The sequence below is a fragment of the Labrus mixtus genome, chromosome 1 (genome assembly GCF_963584025.1).
Source record: "Labrus mixtus chromosome 1, fLabMix1.1, whole genome shotgun sequence".
In the NCBI taxonomy this organism is placed as follows: Eukaryota; Metazoa; Chordata; class Actinopteri; order Labriformes; family Labridae; genus Labrus; species Labrus mixtus.
In genome coordinates, this window is record NC_083612.1 from 8,216,311 (window position 1) to 8,242,120 (window position 25,810).

A 25,810-nucleotide genomic window follows, 5' to 3' on the forward strand; every position below is an offset into this window, starting at 1 on the left:
GTCAGAAGCTTCTTGAGGGTTTGGGTTTCCAGGGGCTTATGGATTCAACCACAAACTGTAGAAGAAGTGGGCGTGGTCTCTTGGATTGAAAGGCACCAGGGGGCAACTCCACTGGTTGCAAAAAAAAAGTCCATGAGAAAATAAACCCACTTCTCACATCATCTATCACCTCAGTGAACATTTTTATGCTTCCTATCTCCTCTATAGTTCCAAGTCTTCCTCATGAGAAGGATGTACATTTTTGTAATTTATGGTCCCATTAAGAGTCAGAAAGATGATAAGCAGAGCAACCTTTAGCATGTGGATCCTAGAAGGCGGCTGACTCACCCTCAAACTGATCTGATTCTGCTGCTGCCTTCTCAACCTGCTGACTTAAACACTTTTGTAAGAGAACAGAACAACAGATTTTTAATATTTAAAGTCTCAGACCAAACAGAAAAGATTGAGTGAAGATGCCGGACCGCACACTTTGTGTTTATTCTCTCTGAAGTGTTGGACTTTGTTGAGATATTAGAAACGTATTCATCAAGTTTTGACTTCAGAGGAAAACATCCATGGACACATGAGTCTGGTCGGATCAGCTGGTTGGAGTTTGGTTTGAGATATTATCTCGCTGTGAGCTGAAGGTGCGTTCTAAACAAAGATGAAAAAAAGTAGACAATCAGTGAGTGATTCTCGCTGGCCTGCTTGCTCTCGATGGCTGATGTCAGTGGCTAGTATAGAGTCTTTTGGGCCCTAACAACCATGTTATACATTACCTGACATCAACAACAAAACAGGAAAATCTAAACCTTTTTTAAATCCAAACTTCACAATGAGACCATGGATATTTTGGAAACTTCCCCGAAAGACCAAGTTAACTGGTTATGAAGTGTTAATACTGTTAGAACTAGCTTATTCATGTTCTTTTAGCCTGTTAGCTTAAGGCCCTGACACACCAAGCAGACAGCAAAGAATTAGTGGAGACGAAGGCCGCCATGTAGAACGGGCCAAAAAAAGGCCGACGGGTAGTGACAGACTCGGACACACCGCAAAAATTAGGGCGACGTCCGCTCACCGACGGTCCTACAACCGATGATCTCCTTGGTGTTTCAGTGCCTTAAGTTAGCAAGTCGACTTCAGTGTACCCACTCTGACTCCGGCAACGTGCACTCGACTCTGCCACTCCCAGTAGAACGTATTTTGTGTTGTTTTCAAGACTACACTAACTGAGACCAGAGTGCTCAGAGACAAGACCAAGACATTTAGGGATCAAGGCCGAGTCAAGACCAAAACCAAGACAGGGGCAGGGCAGAGCAAGACTAAGACCAAGACCATGAATATCACAGAATAATCATCATCCAGTGAGCAGCAGGCGGGTCACTCACTTAGACTGTAACACAGGGAAGATTGTGGCTGTAAGCGGGGGGTAAGAACAAATTATGAATGTTCTTTTAGAAAGAGATCAGTGGTGTTCTTGACCGGTCTGGATTTAAAATCCGGAGTCCGCCCAGTCTGAGACCGAGACAAGACCGAGTAAAAATGCTTACGATTCCGAGATGAGACCTTCAGAAAGTGGTCTCGAGACTGCTGATTTCCAGTACTACAACACTTTCTTCTCAACACTATGATGATGTGATGTTTTTCTTCAGGCACTTACCTGTAACATTTGAATAATTTCTACACTGAAATAAAAGATGTGAGAAGTTTTCAAGTCAGTAAAAATGTGTTTCTGTAGTCCGATGTCTCTCATTTCTTCTGCTGACAGTCGCTCAGAGGCTTCACTCTGTAAATCGCAGAAGAAGAAGAAGAAGTGGAAGAAAGGGAAACAGTCGGAGAACATGATTTCCAGATGTTCCCGAGTGAAGCGCGGTGCCAGATTCTCGGAGGAGGTGGATTTTAAACAAACGTATCTTGGCGATGGAGGACGAGGCCATCGCTCATTTTTATGTTTGAAGTTTCAACGTTTTCATGTCTCCCCATCTGGAGAGGAAGAGAGAGCAAGACATCGTGGGAAGAGAGAAAGTTCACTACAACTCTGTTTTACTGTCCACACACAAATACACACACCCACACACACACGTACACACTCATAAACACCACAGCCAAAACATGCCTATCAACACTTATTATGACAGAAACAAGAACACAAACATGCACGGAATATTTTAACCAGAGAAATGTGCAACAAACCCTCAGCACAGGATAAGTATTAGTGATGTGACGTTCAGACGATGTGAATCTTTTCAGTGGCTCTCAGAGAAAACAAAGGGGGCACGTCGTACCTCAGGGCTGTTCTTTGTCTCTGTGCCTGAACTTCACCGCCTCTCCTACAGTATCGTCCATGGATGCCCGGACGCACCAAGGTCCAGCTCCACCGCTACCTGTCTGCGCTGGCTGCCTATTTACGGCCGATTCGACATGTTGAATCTGCTTCGGTCAGCACCAGGCAACTTTTAATCTGACATAATTATTCAATCTGATTGACCCATTTTCATTGGATGTGAGTGATGTCAATCATCGTGTGACAATACCATATCCTGTATGACACATGGACTGACGGTGCGTTCCATTTGAAGTCGGAAGCCGGAAATTCTGAGTTGCCGGTCTTCATCAGGAACGTCTCTCTGAAGTCCGTATTCCAACTTGAAAACTTGGAGAACCTTCAGAAGCCGGAGTTAAAATCCAACATGGCTGCTACGTGCACCAACAGTAACATTTAAGCTGCAACTATTGTGTTTGTTAGCCCTCTTTTTGTGTAATAACATCAATCGATAGTATCATGTAAGTTCTATCTGTGGACGAGTCGTCGGGTTATTTTAATGTGCAAACTTTCAAGTAGTGGGTTGTTATCGCCTTGTATTAGCTAACAAAACAAAGGTACTCCTAGAGGCGTCCATGTTGACTTGTTACCAAATCATAACGGGAATGTGGTTAACTCGGGTGTGACGTCATCCCAGCTACTGTGGCGGCTTCGACTGGAAATCAGGAGGATTTCAGGTTCAGTCCTCCTGAATTCTTGAAATTTTCAGGAATCCATTTATAAAAATGACTAAAGAGATAGAGCTGAGGCGGGTATTAAAAGGTAAACAGACTTGAGCTTGTAAAGCGCTTTTCTAGTCTTCCGACTACTCAAAGCGCTTTTACACCGCAGGTCACACCTACACATTCACACACTGATGGTAGAGGCTGCTGTGTAAAGAGACCATCAGTGTTAACTAATCCCATTCATACACATTCATACACCGCTGACACAGCAGTGGGAGCAAAGTGTCTTTCCCAAGGACACATTGGACATGTGGCTGCAGGCTGGGGATCGAACCCTAGCTCCACCTCCTCCTTGTTGAGATCCACAGCTGCCCGTTCAGCCTCCTGGCAAACAACCAAAACATGCACCCTATTTATTGTTCCTTTCTTGTTTTATATCTTTCTGCTCAGGGAGCCTATTCTAAAATCTGAAGATAGCCTTTTGGCTAACACAGTCAATGTGCTTTAAACATGTCCTGCTCTCACTCACAAGTTTGGTTGTTGATAAATACACAAAAAAAAAATCATAGGAAAATGAAATGCACGCGAGCGCACACACACAGAGACAGAGGCTGAGTTATGTTCCTGATAACTCCTGGATGCTCGCGTTTTGCAGAACATTAATATCCGTTCACATTCAGTTTCTGGAGGCCAGCAACACTCTCTCTCTCTCTCTCTCTCACTCTCTCTCTCTCTTTCTCCTGGACTGAAACTGCCTTGCACACCCTCAGCTTGACCTCCTCTCCCCCAGGTACCAGAGGCGGGAAGGGAGGGAGGGGGAGAGGTTAAATACAGACACAGCCAAGAAACCCTCCATCAGGAACCAATCAGTGCGAAGGATCGTTGGTGATGATGCGGGGTAGAAGTGAAGGTGAAGTTTGCATTGGACCAAACCTTTCAAAAGCAAACTGTGTATTTCTGTTTCAGATCACAGCGTCTTCCCGCATGAGACTTCCCCCTTATTTAATATCACCCCCCCCCCCCGCCCCCGCCCTGCATCTTTTAAGCCTTTTCTTTGCTCCTTGTTTTGTTTGGTTGCAGAACATTTAGTGAGCGCTTCAGCTGCAGTGTTTTATCCAACATGTCACATTTTATTCTCAACTTTAGGAGTGACAGCAGATGTGCTTTGAAACAAACTTAAATTGTCTAATACGGGAAAATAAAGCAAAATGTGTGGATGCATGACGACTTAGGGCTTCTGTGAAATTCTTCAGGCTGATGTGAAGATGCAACACTTGACCCTGATGAAGGCAACAAGTCAAAACGCGTTGATCTATATGTAGTTAATAAAGTTGATCTTCCTACTTCGAGTGCTGCTGGAGCTTTTTTGACCTCTTCAAGCCTCCATGGTATAGTTGGTGAAGTTGTGCCAGAAACAGGCCCAGTTCTACATCAAACAGGGTGCATCTGAGATTACAGAGGGTGCAGCTACAGTGAAAGGCAATAAGAAGGAAAAATAGCGTAATTTGCATATGGTCGCCAGTGAACAGACAGGCCACATGCAGCTGTCATGAACATCAGACCATGGATGTAAAAAACACGATCTGACTCACTGTTGTCATTTAAATTCAGGGTGCAGATATTTAAAATGAGGCAGACAGACAAACGTGAAGATTCAGCTCTCCTGCTCATTTTCAGATCAAGTGTAATCTGAGTGATTTAGAGTCGGAGCTGCTCTAAATAAAGATGATGTTCAGGTTTATTTTTAGATGCTGACGCAGCGCTGCAATTATGGGAGAACAATGGGAGGAGAGGAGGTGGGAGGACTGGTTCTGTGTCAGGAGGAGACGGAAAACCTTGAACACTGTGAGCTGACGGGCTCGCTCGTTAACCTTTGAACGTCACAGATTATAGATTTTTTTAAAAAGAGCTCGGGCGATCATGATGTCATCGTGTCAATCATTCACCTTCATCGCTCTGTCGCTGGCTCGTCAAGGCTGATCGAGCTGCACATTCAACTCTCTGTGTTTGATTTCAGTCTCATCAGAAAGTTCTTATCAGTCTGAGACTGAGACACACACACACACACACACGAACACACACACTGATTTAACCCTTCACAAGGACCGGTAACAAGTGAAGAGAAATTTGAAACACTGACATAAATTTGATCTTTTACCCTTAAACTTTTTTTTTATATTTTGATTCTTATTCAGATATTTTGTTCTGTTATTTCATTTGTTTTGTTTTGTTTCTGACTGAAAGTTTTTAGGATAAAATAAATTAAAATGAGTTACAAAACACATAAAAAGGAAAAACAAGTAGAGGAGAAAAAGACAAGACACAGATTTAAAAAAGGAGTAACTTCACGTTTCCCTCCAGCCGGGATTATTTCTGTTGTTCAGTTATTGAAGTATTTCATTACCACGGCATGGAGTCACTCTTAAAACGTGAAGATGAAAGGTTTTTAAAGTACTGAGAGTGATTTTTATCATATGAATAATGACAAATAACGTTTCTCCATGAGAGTCTGTGGAGGATATAAGACCGATGCAGGAACATTAACAGAAACACATTTTTTTTATATAGAAGAAAATACAACTCAAAACGCACAGATTAACTTTTGTACTCAATTTTAATTTAGAATGCACGTTAGCCCAGATTCCTCTGATATAAAAAAAAGCCGAGAGTGACGACAGAGAAATGCTGCCCAGCAACATTCAGACCAAAGCAGAACATGACACACATCCCAACACGACGACAATCTGATTCCTGATTCACTCCACAAACACAACGATTCTTTTTCTCTGAGTGTAGTTAACGTTTAGCAGACGCACACAGTGACCCCCCCCCCCTCCCCTCTATCATGCAAAGACGTCTCTATAAACATGCTGCTTTTTGGAATACAAGTGTAAAAAAAAAAAACAACAATAGAAAAGTGAAAAAAGGTGCAGGCTGTGCTCAGTGCAGCTTTAACCGTCCCCACAACGTCCCGACTAAAGGTTTCCAACAACTTTAAATCAACTGATGACATCATCTGTGAAGTATATTTTCACCCCTGATCTTCATGACCATCAGGGCGCTGTGTGCACAGCCAACCTAAGATCTCAGGTGCATGAACATATGAAACAGAAATCAGTAATCCATGGCACACTGAGGATGACTTTACGGTCACTTTATTGTGAGAACAAAACAGCCTCAGGTTCGCCCAGCATGCTGAAAAGTCGTTTTCAGTGTGCCATGAATTATTGATTTATTTGAACCCATTTTGATGTCGCTGTGAGAATCACTTTCAGAATATATATATATATTCAACAATATTCAGCCAAAACTTTACAACTTGTGAACCGATTTTTTTCCAGTTCCATTTAGAGAAACGTCTTGATTGGAAAACTGCAGAGAAACATGCCTTATTTTAATTTGTGGAGGAGGTTCTTCTTGTTCTGACTGACAGGTGGAGATGATGGACTTTAAACCAACAGCAACAAGTATAAACAACGGTGACACATTTTTATTAACAAGCAACCGCTCAGAAGTTTATGTTAACTTATTATCAGATTCTGAAACATTTTCTGAGGCAGTCAGTCACCCTGCGTTCACGTAGTGTCTGTAAAAATGTGAAGAATTAACCTGAAGTTTCTAAAAGTCATAACAAGAACTTCAGGAGTCAGAGAAAAGTTTGGAAAACGACCTGGACATGGTTGGCAAACAATGTTGGGATACTGTTAAGAAAGTTTTCATTAACTTATGCTCGATGTGTTTTAGGACTTTGATTGACTTAGTGTAAGGTGGCTAAGATTAGTCCTGAGTGATTGTGATTCTTTTCTTACAGTGTACTTGTTGTTAAAATTGTGGACTTAAAGCTCTTCCAAACTTAAGATCTGTGAATGCAGGGTAACTACTTTATTGTTCCAGCATCTGCAGCTAAGGCTCATGGGTACTGTAGTATTCAGAGACCATGTTCAGAACATCACCCTCATGTTCTCTCCTCACAGTTCGCTCTTTATGCTGTTTGCTGATTTATAAAGGTCACTGTGCACTTGCTGGATTTATGGATTTAAGAATGAATGTTGCAACATAAACACTAAGTCCATATAGCCGATCACAACGAGACGTTTAAAATGGTTGCAACATGATCAGAGCTTGAACACAGTTGCGAGTGCCTGATTGGAAATCTTGTAGGAACGTTGTGGGAACGGCTGAGCGGCTTCGGAGCAGCAAATCTCAGACAGACGGCATTCCTGCAGGGAGGTGAAGCTCCTCGCAGACAAACACTCCACGCCTACACAAAGCTCACATAATTATGAAGTCTGACAACAACAAAGGCAGTGGCCACGCCCCTCTTTGAGGCACGCTTTAGAGGCGAGGGCTGTGGTGAGGGTGCCTGTCCAGATCTGCTCCGAACTCATTAGAGGCCGCTAAACGACCAAAACTGGATTTAATTGAAGCTGCAGCTCGCTTTAAGTGTCTGACAACATGAGGTGTCAGAGTCAGACCACAAACATCTACACCTGTCTGGACTGACATGCAACGCCAGGTGGAGGTGCTGGCTGCTGGGACTGGGTGGAGTCATTTACTCGCAGATCACTTTTTCTTTTTTTAAACACAAAACTTGGATCTTTTCTCAAGTTTGTGGTGAGATTTTCTCCCCAAACCTGAGCTGTTGTTCATCTTTTATTTACTATAAATAACTTTAAGGAGTCAGATCTGAAGCTTATGTCCGATTAATCTAGCTTTACATATTTTTTACAATCAGTAGATCAATCAGTGGCGGTTTCTTTTAGTTTTTAAATCTTCGTAAAGATTCACTATTCATCACCAATAACAGCAGTCACACCTGATTAATTTAACCAGTAATAACTGCTTCATGTTATATTAATTCTTGGGGGCTGCCGCTGTTCATACAGTGCAGAGCTGTAACTGTGGTCAGATACATCAGCCTCAAACCTGACCCAGTGACCCGGCCTGTGAAATAAAACTTCCACCTTAACAGACCGACTCGGACATTAAAAGTACTCGACTCAAACACTAATCATTCTGCACAGGACAATTCTGTGTTTTCTGATGAACAGGCTGGATGTCAGAGTTTCACCCTCTCTGGTGATTGAAAAATTATGTTCTGCAAATTTAAAATGTGTTTGATACCGAGTCTTACGATAAATTGAAAGACGGCCCAAACTCTGACGACCACAACTGTCCTCGAAACATCGACATGTAATGATAAAAACTCTCTGTAGAACAACAGAAGAAAATACACATCCTAAAAAAAGGGAATTTCAATAGTTAACATCTTCATCCTGCCAACGCAGCGGTGCAACACGAAAGTCAAACATCCAGCCTGTCTGACTTTTAAAGGAGCCAACAGGAAGAGGAAACGGGCTGAGGTATGTTTTGGTTCCCACAGACGCCAGAGTGAGTTAGTCCTCATTGTACAACGTCTCAGTTTGTAGGATCTCCTCACATTCCTCCAATAAGTCGATCAATAACATGTTCAATCCGTTTGATTTCTGCCGTGATCACAGTCTGTTCTGTGTATTTCTCCTGGTCTGAATCTGAAAAATAACCTCCTATCTGATACAAACTTTAACTACTTAAAAAAAAGACTTTTTGATGAAAATCTAACTCACATTTTGTAAAGGTCATAAAAATGCATTTATAGAATTGTAGAATTTTCCCCACAAAGGTGGACAACAAGTTTCCAGGAGGATTGTGGAACGTTTTGTCAAGAAGGCGGGGAGATTAAATACGAGAAAATAAGTAGTAAGCCAAAAAAAAGCAGCGGAGAAGATGCGGCTCCAAGTTTCATGTTGACAGAAATCTTCAGAAAAGCTGCAGCCAGCTCCAGTAATCTAATGTTTCTGTGGCCCCTCCCCTCACTGCCCATTGGTGGAGGAATTGTTTGGGGCGGGGCTTGTGCCATCAGCACCTGTGGGCGGCTGGACGTTGTCGGCCAGGTTGTGGGCGTGCTCCAGGAAGAGGTCTTTGAGCACGCTCAGCTCTTTGCTCAGCAGTTTGATCTTGGCCTCTAGCCGCTCGTTCTCCTCTTTGAGCTCGTTGACGCGCTGCTGCGTGTCCATCGCCTTCTGCTTGCTGCGCATGCGGCTCTTCTTCACCGCCAGGTTGTTGCGTTCACGCCGCTGGCGGTACTCGTCGCTGTCCTTGTCTGCAGAGGGCTTCTTCATCTCGCTGGGTGGGAGGGCCTTTCCACCTCCTGCTGAAGGGTTTGCTGGAATGAGTTGAGGGACCTGCTGTAGTCCGGCTACGGTTGCCGTCAGGGACGAGGAGGAAGCGGAGGCGTGGGCCTGACTCTGGATGACGCTCACGCTGATGTGGTCAACTGTGTTTAATTTCGCCTGCGACAGCCGGCTCATTTGGATTTGCTGCCTGCAAGTACTGATCTCTGAGTCTCCTCAGTTGTAGAGATGAATTGGTGACAGGAAGCAGGTTTTGGATTCTTCGTCTCGCCTAAAGGAAGACGACAACGTTATTAAAACATTCAGGAAGATCTTTAACTGCTGGGCCATTAATCTAATAATTTACAGGAAATGTTCTTAATGGTCTACCTGCATCATCATTGTCAACATAACCAACAATTTATGATTTTAGGATTACAGATTTGGTCAAGTCGGGCTGGCTACACACTAGATGATTTTCATATCTTAACCGATTTTATGAAACATTGGAGACCACAGGCATAAGGACAGTTTCAACCAATTTTTGAACATTTAACATAATAATCTTCTAAATGCAAAAAAAAAAAAGAAGATGTTTCAGGCAGACCGTGCGACCACACACCTTCCATTTGTAGTAACGGTTACGCAGTGGTGATTCCACTGACATGAGATTTCACAAAAAAATATGAAGCACGCTCAACGTCCTAAGATAGTTGTCCTGTTTTGCAGCGGAAAACAACAAACCCAAAAATAATATAGGTGAAAGTACAGATGGTATACTTTTGTGTTTAATAGTCGCTGATACCACAATGGACAAATAATTGGTTGCAACACGCCTTGAATAGAAGCAGAATCGGGCCTTAGATTCGTCTTCAGTGATAATATGAACAATTAAAAGTCAAAACTCAAATTTGTTTTCACAATTTAGATGCAAATTATTGAACACATAATAATAATCTGTGGCCTCTCTAGTCAACTGTACTTGTCAGACATGTGAGTGAGCCACACATCTTATTTTTTTTTAACATCTGCAGTCATCCTGCAGATTCTCAGCTGACCTCAATCCATCAATCAGGAGGCTTCACCACCTCCGCTGCTGCTGCTGCTCATAAACACCCTCCTCCTCCTCCGCCCTGTTATCCACAAGCAGCAGCGGGTTCCCGACATGCTAATTGGTCGGGATTACTATTCTGTACGGCCAATTAGCGGCGCTGCTGTGATTGGTCGGCGCGTTGCCATGCAGCCAGTCAGCTGTGCGCAGGGGAAAGCGCTCCGGGTGAAAACCAGCATAGCTCCGACTGTTGCTCGCTGTTGCATCATCGCCGTCTCTCTTTGTGCGGAAAGAGGGGAACTCCGAAGTCATGCGAGGCTAAGCACTAATCTTAGTTTATACATGACTTAAATTAAGTTTGAAACACTAAAACACACGTGAATGTCTCGTGTGACGTAAACAAATCCGTAGAAATCGATCCTAGTAAAATAATAATAACATTCAAACCACTTTAACAACTTTTTGTTCACTCAAAGCCGCCAACAGATAATTCACGACAACATGAAGACGTCCTGCTTTAAATACCAGCGTTGATATCTGACCTTTTTTGGGCTTAAAAGAGTCGAAAACTGGTGTTCACTTTTCTTCTTATAACAAGCCCGGGCACTGCCTGTTTAGCCGGGCAGCTAGCCAGCTAGTTAGCTTCAGATGCTAACAAGCCATAACCGCACTATTAGCTGTCCTTTTTCGGACCGACAAAGAGTTTAAAACACAGCTTACCTTCACGGGGTGGTGGTGGGGTTAACCATCCGTCAAAAGTTTTAAAAGTAATCGTAGAAAGTTGAAGTTAAATCCTGTCTGTGTGAGCTCTTGTGTGTTTTTGTTTGGAACATGGAGAGGAGAGGATTGCGAAATCTCTTTTACCATGTACGGCAATGTCAAGAATCAGCCAATCAGAGGCGATGGGGCGGCAGCGAATCGAGCGTCCGGCCAATCACAGGTGAGTGTACGCCAAAGTGATGCAATGCCACCCTATGATTGACATCTGGTTGGAGCAATGAGAGCGCGCTGTTTTCTGTTGATTTTGTTTATGTAATATGAGGTTGGTCAAATGAGTCCATACAGGCATGACTTCACTTCGGAATGACGAAATTTGATCACATTGAAACTACTAAATAGACGGGTACTATTACTACGACGATCAACAATTTAAATTAGTTTTAACATCTTTGAACATGAATCCACTTTAGGATTAATTTTAGTTTAAAAACCCTGCTGTGTAACATGTAGGCTACAGGAAAGGTGTTACATCAGACAACTGAAGGACAGATACAAATACACACACGCTTGTAACTTTCAGTTTTTATGTTGTAGAAGGCAAATTAATAGAAACTGTAGTAGATCTCTTATTGAAGAAAAAACACATGAAATAAAACAGATTGTGTTTCTGTTTGTGGTCCCCTTTTCTTTTACATATTTGGTACATTCATTCATAAAAACCCTGTCAAGTTTAGCATATCATTGAATAATTTAATTACAGCTTCACTGAATGCTGTGTACATGAGACTAAAACATGTTGATGACTTTAGATAACTTTGGCTTCAGACGTGAAACCTGTCTTGCAACGCTCTCTAAAGTTTCTCTTTGGCACCCTAAGAGGAACACGGAGACACATAATGCTGTGGAGATATCAGGTTCATGTTTGGTTTCCTTGGGATTATGTAATACCTATTTGTCTTTTTCATATGAGGGGGTTTCTGTTTTTTTTTTCTTCCTGAAATCAAACCATGTCAGAACGTGTTCACAGAATAAACAGTATCTCTTTCTTGCAGCCTTTGCAGACATGACAAAGCGCTTCTGTGTAGCAGCAACATCCTGTCATGTTTAGTTGAAGTTTGGGGACTCTGGGGCGCTGGTGACGCAGTGGTTGGTGCGCTCGCCCCATGTGTGGACGCTAGAGTCCTCCAGGCGGGCGGCCCAGGCTCGAATCCTGCCTGTGGCTCCCTCTCCCACATGTCATTCCCCACTCTCTCGCTCCCTGATTTCCAACTCTATCCACTGCCCTATCTCTCTCCATTAAAAGCCAAAAAAAACAAATCGTAAAAAAAATAATTTGGGGGACTCAGCAGATATTTAAAGAAGAGACTGGAACAACGTCATCACAGTAAAATACAATCTTGATAGTCAAGACTGACCGATCAAGACAGTGGAAAACCATCAACGCCAATGAGCTGCACGGCTAAATACGTTTTTTTTTGTCAATGTATTCCATTGGCTTTGCAGAGAGAACTGGTAGAGCTGTTTCTGGTTTGAATTAGAGCGTCATCCTCTTAAAACTCAGGTCCATCTCAGTAAGGGTCATTTCTGCAATGTTGTTACATAGAATAATAATTTTAGCAATATATAGAGAGTTGAAACCAACCTGGTGTCTGCATCTTTCTTTTAATTTCAGCAACAACATTTGTTTGTGTTTGTCTGGTTTGATAAATGAGGTGTTTAAGATAATCTGAAACAAAAGTCTCTAAGGGTGCATTCACACCTGAGCTATTTAGTTTGTTTGACCCGTGCTCTGGTGCACTTTGGTTTGGTTTGTTTTGGAGTGAATGCTCAAACAAACGCTGGTGCTCACCAAAGAACGAAACTCTGGTCCGCTTGTGAACGGGCACCAGAGTTCAGTACGCCATAGGTGAGAATGCGTCCAAACCAAACAGTGCAATGTGGGTTGAATTTGGCCAGATAGTTCAGAATAAACAGCAGCTAACCTTAAAGGCCTGAAAACGGTCTTGTGGACTGACATGGTTTGCCAAAGAGTTTCGCTGAGCGTGGCTAACATTAGCATGGTTACACATGAGTTACCATGGTTACACATACTGAGTCCAAGCTGATCCAAAACACAAAAACATAGGAATGAAAGCACTGTGATTATTAGTTGAGATTATCAAGAGTTTATTACTTGTGTATAAATACAGGATGAGGCGATTAGAAGAGTGTCCTGGATAAGACAGGCAGCGGCACAATTCAGTACTTAGTCAGAGAGGTCAATGGTCAGCACGCCTGGTCTGACTCATCCCCTCTCGCTGTGTGCCAAGTCAAACTACCTCTGCACTGACAGTAGTACAACGTGTACCGACTGTGACCGAGCATTTTGATGTTCTCTTTTTACACTGGACAGGAAATGATTACTGATATTCAAATTCAAATGTTCAAAATGCTCACAGGAGAAAAACTGTTTTTTTTTCAAAGCTTTGTCTTCTCCGTTTTTTGACACCTGAGCTTTAAATGTTCTCCTCCAAGGCAGGTTATTGTTTTTTTCAGTTCAGCTTTTATCTCCTCAAGTATGTGTAGGGTCTGTTCAGTGGTCCTTGAAGCTTTTTTTTTTATTATCTTGAACAACCTTACTGATACTTAAAATGTCTACTGACCACTTAAGCTTTTCAAGCACCCCTGAACTGTCTTTAGGACATTTAAAAAGGTTCTCAATGACCTGTTAAGCACTCTAAAGGATCTCCAGAACTTATTAAAGTAAACCTTAATTTTGTTTTAATGACTTACAATCAACCCCATTATTCCTCCAAGTTCTAAAAAATACCTTTTACCCCTCCCGAGGGACCCCCGTGACCTCTTCATAGATCTCCTCAAAGACCTTAGAGCCTCACATTGAACCAATGAACCTCGGCATGGATTCACTGACCAAAAACCACAAGATATCTTTGTGGATCAATCCATAGTTTTCAGTCTGGACATTGAACACACTCTGGAGCTGCAGTACGGGCATTTAAGTTTTCCATCTCTTCAAAATGTTTACATCAACTGAAAACCATAAAAACAGACACTCGGGTATTTGGGTACTTGCAACCCTCACATCAATCAAGATTTCAATCACCAAAAACAGCAAAGTCCTTAACAGAACTTGAATTCTGTGATGTTATAGTTAATGGAGAATCATTCCCCTTAAAGCCTACAAAAGTAGAGACAGCTTTGAATGTATTGCTGATGTGTCTTGGGTCAATAATGCTCGCTGTTTGGGAAGTGAAGGGCAAGAGATTCATCATCAAAGCACAAGTGAGTGCTAAATAGCTAACATTAGCAAGATAATGTTAGCTAAACCATGCAGTGGTTCTAAACTGGCCGACCCTCAGGACCCATCACCAACTCCTTAATGTTAAATCGTGACCCAAATTTCAGATATTTTTCAACCAATTAGATTTATTTATTTTTTTTAAAAGTGGAGGTTTGGACCATGACAGTACAGAACAAGATAGAATAAAACAAGCATGTTTTAAAAGCCCTCTCCATAAAGTTTTTGACAGAACTATTTTTTCCGAGCATACATTCGCGACCCACTGAAAATTGCTCCGTGACCCACTTTTGGGTCCCAGTGGAGTACCACTGACCTGTCAGTCGGTGTTCTTGGGCAGTAATGTTAGTTAAAATGCAGAAGTATTTTCCTGAAGTTAACTGAATATTTGATGTCAGGATGAGGAGACGTTTGTGATATTGTTCATAACATTAATCCACATGAATCCCCTCCTCTCTGGGCTTTCTTTCTCAGATTAATTCTGTAAAAGAACATCCAATAGAAGAACAACTGTCTTTCATTAACAAAAAAAAAAACATGTCAAGAAAAGGTGGCAACTGAGACTGATAACTTCTCTGCAGAACAGGACGCCTTTCTGTCCTGGCATGTGGGCGGTTCCATAAGTGTGTGACGACCTGATGACGACATGTTAAAGCTAGGAAAGGTCTCCTGTAACCAGAGGCGCTGCTTGTCAACAGGCAAGGCAGGCAACTGCTTGGGGCCCCAGACCACTGGGGGGGGCCCTAAACCGAAGCAGCGAGCCAAGATGTGCACATTTCTAATGACAGCAGGAATCCTCCTTAAGGGAGCCCCATCTGACAGCAATCACTCTCATTACCCTGCATAGGGTCGCATGCAGTATTTCTGTGGAAACCAAAGTTTGTCAATGAAAGAGGAATGATCCGTCTGGAGGAGAGAAAAAAGAAACAGGAAAAGGAGGAAGAGTCAGGGACACTGACAGACATAAACGCTGGTTGAAGGGCCCCTACAATTGACTTTTGCCGAGGGGCCCCAACAGACTCTACGATCGCCACTGCCTGTAACACGGTGAGTGATCACAGGACCATGGATATATCTTCAAGCACTTTCCAAAGAGACCGAAATACCCATTTACAAAACTTAAACTTCTCAAAGGGTTGCAAGATCGTCTTTGTAGCGCCTGTCAGGAGTTTTTTTTAGCTGATCATGAAACAGACTGAAATGAATACTAACGGCCAACAAAAGCAAACGAGCCAATCAGTAACAAGACTGACTGTTTCTTAGATTAAAAAATGGTAAAACAAATGTTCAATAATAATTGTTAAAGCTCAGCCGGGCGTTGTAGTGTCAAACAAGATGATGAGCAGCACTCTACAGAAAAACACCCTTTTTTCTCTCGTAGCAAAGATTCACAATAAGTGATGAGAAAGCATGAGGAGATTATTCATCAGACAACACTCCTTCACATGTACAGGACAGGATCAACAAAGACATTAGACGGTCCAAAACGGAACCAAACCAAAAGATCAACACAGGAGCTTCAACAAAAAACTTTCTTTCAGACTTTAATTCTTTAGGGTGTTTTATTTCTTGTAGATCTTTATAACTCCTCACTGTCTTTTGGACACAGAGAATCTTTAAATATGCTAATTTTCAGAGGAGCACAACCATGTCTGTTGGAAGAACAAAAGTGACATTAAAACTAAACTTTAAAATAAAGAAATCTAAGTCCGATAATGTTCCCATGAACTACTAGAACTCCTTAAAGGACGCCTTAAAAAAACCTCCTGATTTTGTTTTTTTTGAAGCTCATCAGGGAGGCCAGGAACATCATCAGTGGACATCCAGAGGTTTATCTTTGTTTTCAGTAAAGGAGAGAGAAAATATGAACAAGAAAAAGAAACTAGATGAATTGTAATTACTTTAAAAATAAAATAAAATACAGTTAGAAGGTTTAAAAAAAATAAAAATAAATGATGAAATAATCATGTTAGAGGGAAAAAGATGAAGCTGCAGGATCAGCTGTGTGAGCTTTCAGCCGACAGGGGGAGCTCCAGTCCGTTTGTTCAGGCTCTCTGCAGCTCATACTGACTCACCTCACAGCCCCTGACGTGAACTTTCATCCCCGATACCCCTAGACACCCCCCACCCCCACACTGCGTATCTGCCCCTGTGTGTGTGTGCGTGTGTGTGTGTGTGTGTGTGTGTGTGTGTGTGTGCGCGCGCGTGTGTGTGTGTGCTGTCATGTGGAGGATTAGTCATTTAAGAACACCCCTCACCGCCTTTACAAGACAGCATGTTATCAAACTCCAAGGATAAAATAAATGTTAAAATGAACCAGTTTAAAACTTCGGTTTAATGACGTCACGTTTTTATGCGAAAACATTTTTTTAAAATTAATTACTATAATTAAAAAAACACTTCACTGCAATCATATCGATACGCTACATATTCAAAATGCCTACATTTATTTTGTATTTCTTCAACATTTTTTAAAGAGTATTTTCTAATAGTAGATATTTGTCGTACATTCAGTTGAAGGTGTCAGAGCTCATCTCTCGATGACTTCAGAGGATCATAAACGGAATAACCTGCTGACTTTGATGGTCGCCGCTGGGGAGATAACGCCAAACTCCGTGCAGAAATCTGTCAATTTAATGTCTCACTGCCTGAAGTCAGAGACACACAACTTTATAATGCAATGAATATTCAGAGAGGCGCCGGTGGCTTTTTTTTTATTACACTGGTTTTATATCCTGCAGCGCATACAGTGCAAGTTAGTTCTGCAAAACGCAAGTTTACCGTCGGATATTTTCACAATGAAGCGCAGCAATTTTCACAAATACATCGGCTATAAATCAGTAAAAAGTGGTCTTCGTTGCATTATATATATATATATTGTTTGCCGTATTGTGCATTTGTGCTGGGTCTTACTCTCACGTGTTTTAGTGCATCTTGTCTAGCATGATAATTATACTAAAATAAGTGATTTCAAAACAGAGATCGTATTGAGGGGCCAGACACAGGGCGTAATTAACATTTAATTTCAGTATGCCTCTGCAAAATGTTGACAGTGGGTTAAATCCAGGACTGTGTGTGTGTGTGTGTGTGTGTGTGTGTGTGTGTGTGTGTGTGTGTGTGCCCCGCCCACTCCCTCCTGCTCTATAAAACGCACTTTGACAGCTCAGAGTTTACTGAGCAGGAGGAATCAGATCGACAGCCTGCAGCTCTAACTCGCTCCCCTCTGCTCTACATTAGAAATCAAACCTGTTTCACTAACAGAGCTTCAGCAGCGTTCAGTGCATGTCTGCAGGTTTATGACCCCCCCTCTCACCTGAGGACCTCACACACTATCTGACTTTCCAAAAACTGGTTTCCCGGAGCTCCTCGCCATGCTTGCCCGGGTTTAGATTCTCAATGGAGCTCTCTAACATGTACGAGGTCGCGCCCCGGCCCCTGATGAGCAGCCTGACCCACGGCCAACAGCCCCCCTCCGGCTACAGAGACCCGGCAGATCTCGGCGGTGAGATAGGAGACAACGAGACCTCCATCGACCTGAGCGCGTACATCGACCCTTCTGCTTTCAACGACGACTTCCTTGCCGACCTGTTCCACCACAGCTCCCGGCAGGACAAGCTCAAGATGATGAACGGAGAGTACGACTCGGTGCCGTGCGGCCCGGGGCCCCAGCAGCACTACATGTCCAACTACATGGAGTCCAAGCTGGAGCCGCTTTACGAGCACAACCCGCAGCGCATCAGACCGGTGGCCATCAAACAGGAGCCCCGGGAGGACGAGGACCTGAACCCGGGCATGCCTCCCACCTACCACCACCCGCATTCTCAGCAGTACTCCCAGCATGCCCAGCAGCAGCAGCCTCACCTCCAGTACCAGATTGCGCACTGCGCGCAGACCACCATGCATCTCCAACCGGGACACCCGACCCCTCCGCCGACACCGGTGCCGAGCCCGCACCAGCACCATCACCACCACCAACACCCGCACCAGCAAGGCGGCATGAAGCATCTGGACCATCAGCGGAGCGGCGGGAAATCCAAGAAGAACGTCGACAAGAGCAGCCCGGAGTACCGGCTGAGGCGCGAGCGCAACAATGTGGCCGTGCGTAAAAGCAGAGACAAGGCCAAAATGCGCAACATGGAGACGCAGCAGAAGGTGGTGGAGCTGACCACCGACAACGACAGACTGAGGCGGAGGGTGGAGCACCTGACCCGCGAGCTGGACACGTTACGAGGCATCTTCAGACAGCTGCCGGACGGATCCTTCAAACCCATGGGCAGCTGAGAGACTGCAGAGCCGGACAGGGAGTAGACTGGAGGTGGACTGGTACACTGCTGGATTTATACACACAAACTGTTCGACGTGTGTTCTGGTGTTCGGACGGACTGAGACCTGAGAGGAGAGACAGGCAGCTGATGTGTTCACTGCAAAAAAAAAAAAAACATCTGACAGATCAGTTTGACTTTCACGGAGTCTGAAACAATCACTTTCTCTTTAGTAATAACCTGCAAATATTCTGGAGAAATAAAAAAAACAACAACAACCACTCAGCAGTCAAAACAACATTTTAACCATAAATGTATGTAAAAAAAAAAAAAAAAAAAAAAAGACAACCAAGAAATATTGGAGCCACAGACAGATTCTGTTGTTTAAGGAATATTCCAGAAGAAACTGTCAGATAATAAAACCGGACAGAAAGTGGCGCCTGATTCTGGAACAATCTTAAAACATTTTACTGGACACAGATGAATTCATGTCACCTTCACGTCACGGAGAAAGAAAAAACATACTTTTGTGGACTTTGTAAAAGACGGACTGACTTTGTTCAGACTGTGTTTTCCTTCTTTTTGTTGTTGTTGCAGTGTTCATGTGCCTTTTAAAACTTTTGTGCAAAAGCCGATAAGCTCGTTCCCCTGCAGATCCACACAACAGAGGACTGGTTGTTTCTGTGCCTTATTCCCGAACAGACTGTGTGCACCACACACTCTACTCACATATCAGTGCAGCTAAGGTAGGGCACGGTGGAGATGATCCAAAAATCAGCCTGTTGTGCATGTAATTATTTTTGTTTTGTACATCTCCATATCCTCTCCTTGTGTGTCTTTATAGAGCTATGAAATGCAAAGTGCACGCTGCTTGCGTATAGGCTGACCTGTGTATGTATGTTTATGGATTTATGCTAATTTTCTTCTGTTGCTCCTCATAAATGAACTCTGGTACTATTCACAGATGGTGTATATAAGGATACATATACATCATGATGTTAAGCAGAGCATTAGCTGTGCAGCTGTGATTACATACAAACTTAAATATTTGAAAGAGAGACAGGAACATCCTCTGATTTTCAAAAGATTTCCAGTGTTTGTACGTCTTGGTTTGTTGCAAATTTGGGTTAAATGTGCGAGTCACCATACAATCTCCAAACTGTTTCTGTGATCTTATTTTCGTGCATTGAAACAAGCTAAAGGAGTAAAGACCCTGCAGCGCTGAATACCTTGTAGAGTTCACAAACTACTTCTTACATTTCTGAGTAATGACACCCTAAAGTGCATCATCTGTCCTGCTCAGAACAAGGCGGCTTCTCTGTGTTCCCTGAAATATTAATATTGTGGAGATTTTTTTTGTTTGTTTGCATTCTATACAAAAGATAAATAACCATCTGCTAGATCTGCATCTGGTGATGACATGCCAAAGTGAATAATTCTTATAATTAAAAAAAACAAAACAATCAAAAAGCAATGACTGGAATTCAAACTGTGGTACCTGCTTCTTTACGTCACGTCACTGCAAAGATCAAACATCTCCAGACCTGCTGCTTTTGTATAAAGCCGATCCTGTTGATTTTTAATGAGTTTGTTTCAAAGAAGAAATTCCTACAAAGATTTCTAATCTCTGCAGACCTGCAGATGTTGGTCTTTTCAGAGGACAACGACAGTGAAAGCAGCTCTTTCTTTTTCTCAAATGCACTATTAGTCGTCAAATGAAGCACAGAGCCGAGCAGAAAAACGTTCACATGTTGCTGATTTACAGACAAAAACAAACAAATACAAAAATGTGAAAAGGGTTTCTATGCAACATGTCTCTTCCTCTTTTACATACATGCACACACACACACGCACACACACACACACACACACACACACACACACACACACACACACACACACACACACACACACAAACACACACGGTGCCTTCTGATCCTCTCTGAGATGACCTTGGACCTCTTGCTGATCTGCTTGCCGTCGCTATGTAGAGAAAAAATGTTGAAAGGATTGGTGTCAGCGAGGAAAAAAAAGGAAGCACTTTTTTTTACAAACTGATGTTCAACCAATGTTTGTCTCAAAGTTAACGTCTCAATTGTAAAATAAGCCTATATATAAAAACTATAAATATAAATAAATATATATAAAATGCCAAAAAATCTGAATATTATAATAAAGAGCTTGTTTTATCTGACTCTGTCGTGGGTTTGATGTCTTTATTTATGTGTTTCTTTTATTTGAGAATACTCTTTTTTTCAGTTTCTTCATCAAAACATTCAGGCTGCATGCAGCTCAGAAACGTCCTGACTGATATAGTGATGCCTTCAGGTGTACCTCCTACAGCCTATAGGGGGCACTCACAGGACAATCAGCCAACAGATGAATCTCATTTAGCTTCAGTCTTCATCACAGACTAGACTGGACTTTCTCAATATGTAACTTGGAGCTTTAAGAGTCAAAAGTTTTAGATACAAATAAAAAAAATCAGCAGAAAAAAATCAGATATTTGTCGTCAAACACTCTGAAGAAGATGTTTTCTTGATTTAAGGATCTGTTGGAGCAGTTTTCTGACCTTTAAGAATATCTCTAACCTGGTGTGTTTCAAATCATTTAACAGACCGGGTAGTCTGCTTACATGACGGCTGTCGGTTCGATCTCCACTCATGGACGATTCACTGACCTGCTCCGAGTCAGGAGGGCCCCAAAACCAGAGTCTCTTTAAGGAAGTGACTTACTGATCTGACAGCCTCAGATCCCTCCTAGTTTCAGACTCTGATCTAACTTTTATGTTTCCCTTCATATGTTCTAAAATACAGCTGCACGGGGCAGAACGTCCACAGTTAGAGGAGTATGAAGCTGAATATCTGCATTGCAGAGTCTGTATGATAGTTTCCTATCATAGACGCTATTGTTGTAAGAGCATCAGAGGAGCAGGCTGCTGTTAGCTGTATTCACCGGAAAAACAACTTTTGACGCAGCAACTGAAGGTTACAAGCGACAGGTTGAGGGGAACAGGGGGTGGGACCTCTCTGCTGATTCTCTCTTAGGGCTCACTCACACTCACAGATGACCTGTACTGTACCAAAGCACAACTGTTCCCCCTCCCTAGTCCCCTTCCCAACCGGGCCTGAGCATGGTTACCTCTTGTACATACATCGTCACCATGCATGAAGCTACCAGAGCGCATCAGGAAATAGAACATTTGAAGTTTTCATAATCAGGTTAAAATATATATTTACACTTTTTCAAGCTTCAAGATCCGATCATCACTAAAGAGAGACGTTAAAGGGGCGCCCCATGTATGGAGGCTGTGGTTCAGGTTCAAATCCGCCCTGTGGCTCCTTTCCCGCATGTCATTCCCCGCTCTCTCTCTCCCTGATTTCCAGCTCTATCCACAGTCCTATCTCTCCATTGAAGGCACAGAAAGGCCAAAAATAAATCTTTAAAAAAAGAGAGACATTAAAAACAAACAATGCCCTGTTATCATTTTGACATTTAAGGTGGATTGAATGATTCACAACGTCAACTCATGCACTGAGCAACATGAAAGAAAACAAACCACCTTAAAGTTTTTAGTATCTGTCAAATACCTGCAGAAGACTGCAGGATATCAAATTTTCTCTTTAGTCCAACAACGGAGAAAAAACAGAACTACAACGAAGAACACGACTACAACTTTCTGACTTTGTGGCTTATCTTGAGTTGTTTCGGTCAGACACGGCGCTCTTATAAAAATTGATTTCTCGATTATGCAAGGCGGGGATCGGTATGGTACGGAGCACTCACACTAGTCAGACGAAACTGGACTTTGGGGGTCAAACGTATTTGGGCATGGTACAGATTTCCTCATGTGAATGACCCTTAATCCATCCAGAGCTCCTCCTGTGTGTAACCAGTGGACGTCTGTGTTGATAAGAAATCAGATGCTTTGACATCGGGCTCTTTATGGCTTACCACGGATCAATCAGGAACCAGAATTTTAATGTTAAAGGACCATTCCTGTATTTTTTAAACCTGAACCCCCTTTTTTAAAACTTACTTTTTAGTCTTAATGACTTAAAAGTAAAACAAGTTTTAGAATTGCTCCAGTACATGTCTTAACCCAGCAGCCGAGAAACAGACAGTGATGATCATATTTGAGGCCCAATCACAGCAGTTCCACTAAAAGTGCTGATTCTTGAATCTGACAGGCTCACATTTTTATTCTAACAGTGCTTTCACACAAGCACAAAGCTCCTAAAATTTCCCAGAATTCTCAGGGTGAGTTGCACGTGTGAACGCAAATGACTGGATTTTTTTCACACAACTTAACCTGGATTTTTTTCCTGCCAGCCCCCTGGGGAATTATCCACCTGAGTTTAGAGAGAGTTAGCCGATGGGAAAAGGCAACAGGAAATATTGAGGAAAATTCACTAATAGTGAGTGGGAGGGAGTGAATGGCGGTCACCATATTGGAAATGCTGACTGGACCTAACTTTCGGTCAACATATGAACGGTCAAAGAGCTGGAGATGAGACGGGCCTTAAGCTTCTTGAAAAACAGTTTTTTGATCCAGGCTGTATACACATTTATTCCGGCTGTAAAAACAGGCATTTGCCTCAAGTGGACAATCGAGGAACTGCAGTTTATTGCACTTCCGCATTGGCTTCATTTTTCAACACTGGAGGTTGCTGCTTATTGGACAGCCGTTTCAGAATCATTCTTTGTACACCATGTCCCCCCTCATGAGACCCCGCCTCCTGTCCGACGGACGGTCTCCCCCATAGGAGTGCATATAAACAGCTCAAGTGTCTGACAACATTACAGAAAGGAGTAAAATGCTTTTTGTAACAAATATCAGCATTTAAATGCAGCTCTCTTTGAAGCCACCAATCATGAACAGCAGTCATTTAAACTCACAGAAACAGTCCACCCCTGCCTCAGGTGTCTTTTTGTTTTTCTTATTTCAGTGAATTCTTGTCGTGATGGAGGTCCCCTGCTGTGAATCGCTGGTGTGACAGGACTTTCAGATCATCTGACATCTTCTCCGTCTGAAGTTTGCGGAGCTGGACATCTGTACATAACTTTGACTATTGCGAATGAAAGCCAAAACCTTTTTATTATGTATTTATGCATGTATTTAACTTCCTGCCAACATCTCGAGCAAAACAAAAGAATCAGCAGCACGAGAAACCTCAAATCTGTCAGGCGACTCTTGAAGCGGGCTGTATTAGAAACAGGTGAGATGGACTCAAACGCAGAACTTTTTGCTGTGTTTTTCTCTCCAGGAATGTAGAAAAATAATTGTTAATCACAGCTTGAAAAGGAGGAAAATATGAAAAGTAGAGAACAACGGGCAGAAGCCAAGCATTAAAATGTGAATGTAACCAAGAAGCGGGTTGGTCGAAACATGCAGAGAGCCTGGGAGAGGGAGGATGACTTCCAGATGTTTCTGACGCTGTCACTGACTGACTGAAATATGGGCCTGAACATTCAAGATGTGAATGCATCATCATCACAACAGAATAATAATACAACCTACAGGAATGTTGACAGGGTGGAGCTCAGGGTGGAGCAGGAGGGGAACATGTCCTGAAGGTCGTATTTTAAAGTTCTGCACGATTTGTGATTTAGATATTGTTTTAAGTATATTTCAACATTGAGGGGAAGTAACAGTGTTTATACTTAAAGGTCCAATATGTGTACATGTACTGAGTGAAATGATAAAGTGACCTTACTATATGATCAGACATTAAGGAAACATGCTATGTTGAAGTGCTGGCTTTTGCCCCTCCTCCGTCGGTATGCCGGTCAAACAGCAAATTTGTTTTGAATTTGGACTGCAGTACCCATTTTCATTTAATTTTAATTGAGAAGAAAAAATTCTACCACAAATCCACCGTCCAACTTAGATGTCAAATTGTTTAACTTCTCTATTCCACTAAATGAACCGTCTGAGCTGACGGACGTTACCTCTGCGTTTGCTAAATGATCAACCGTGGAGACGCACAACAGAGAAGTACGGCAACACCACTAAGACAAACCAGACGCAGAACTACACAAACACAGTTTATTGTCTTTCACATTGGATTTTAGGAGAAAGTAAAATTCATCAACTGACTTCAGAGCAAAAGTAAAGCGTAACATATACGGTCACACTAACTTAAAGGCAGGGTTTGGTCATTTTCTCCAGATACACTTTTTAAGATTTAGGTTGAAACTGTCTTTGGGTCCTGACAGACATTAATAACTCAGGTGCTCTGAAAAAAGAACAAAGAAAATCTGTCATCTGTAGCAGTTGTAAGCCTGTAAAAACTTCAACCAATGTCTGCCACGAGGTACCAATCTGATGAACCAATCACACGCCTCCCTGTGTCCCTGCTCGCTCTCTACCACATGCATGAACGAGCCCACACTCAAAACGATGAGCTGAGGTCCGCTTCTGGAGCAATGGCACTAGTGCATGTAAGTGAGGGGGCGTGGCTTTAGAGGGAGCACAGAGGGGAGGGGGTGGGTGCAGACGGAGCACTGAGGGAATGCTACTTTCAAAATCATGCTAGTTTTAGAAAATTACCAACCCTGCCTTTAAGTACAGTACTCAAGTGAATTTACTTTGTTAGTCCACCATTGCAATAAGCTATATATAAGCTTGCTCTCCATAAGCCAAAAACTGATTAAGACACGCTAACAATAATCTAATAACAACTAACCCTGAGCTAACGGCTATCGATAAGCTAACAGCTGACGATTACAGATCAATGCTCGCTCTCTCTCACCCACACAAATCAATTCTCTGTCCAATCTTTGGCTCAACTCACAGATTTCTTTGGTATCATCTCATGATCAGAAACAGCTGTGATCAGTTTTGACATTTTTCTAGCCTTGGTTATATCTGTCTTCCATTTTCTGTCTTTTTCTCTTTCCTGCGTCTTCCTCCATTCTTTCTAAATTCTGTCACTGAAGACGGAAAACAGAGCTTTGTTCCTGTGATCTCAGTGATTGTTTCTCGTCCCCAGCAGAGGAAATATGAATTGTGTTTGGATGGCAGCTCTGTAGCCGTGGTAGCTGAGCAGATAATCCCATTACAACATGTTGTGGATTTGGCTGAAGGTGTCTCTTTTGAACACGCTGAATAAGTTGGATGTGATGTTGGCCTGAGACTCTTCCTGCAGATGGAAGACATTAGCATGTTAGCGGCTGGACCGTCTTCTACTCTTCTTTCTTTTTACTTTTTTTTGGTATTTATTTCTGTCGTGTCCAGAGATTCTTCGCTGGCTGCTTCATCGTTGTGGGACTCCAGAGCAGATTGGCCGAACGGAGTTAATGATCCTTTCACACGGTCATGTTTATGGTGAAAAATCACTTTCAAGAGAACATCTAG

At 42.6% G+C, this 25,810-nt stretch overlaps 2 protein-coding genes across 2 annotated transcripts; one reads left to right on the plus strand and one right to left on the minus strand.

Annotated features, from left to right (window-relative positions):
* Nucleotides 1-5,562: 5,562 nt before the first annotated feature.
* cebpg (CCAAT enhancer binding protein gamma) lies at nt 5,563-11,038 on the minus strand. The gene is made up of 2 exons (XM_061051165.1): nt 10,891-11,038; nt 5,563-9,411 (listed from the first exon to the last, which is right to left on the minus strand). Exon 2 carries the CDS (start codon nt 9,315-9,317, stop codon nt 8,820-8,822), a length of 498 nt encoding a protein of 165 aa, XP_060907148.1. The 5' UTR covers nt 9,318-9,411; nt 10,891-11,038; the 3' UTR covers nt 5,563-8,819.
* Nucleotides 11,039-17,346: 6,308 nt separating this feature from the next.
* On the plus strand, nt 17,347-20,644 carry cebpa (CCAAT enhancer binding protein alpha). The gene has a single exon (XM_061051273.1). The coding sequence runs from the start codon at nt 17,585-17,587 to the stop codon at nt 18,467-18,469; it is 885 nt and encodes a 294-aa protein (XP_060907256.1). The 5' UTR covers nt 17,347-17,584; the 3' UTR covers nt 18,470-20,644.
* Nucleotides 20,645-25,810: the final 5,166 nt, after the last annotated feature.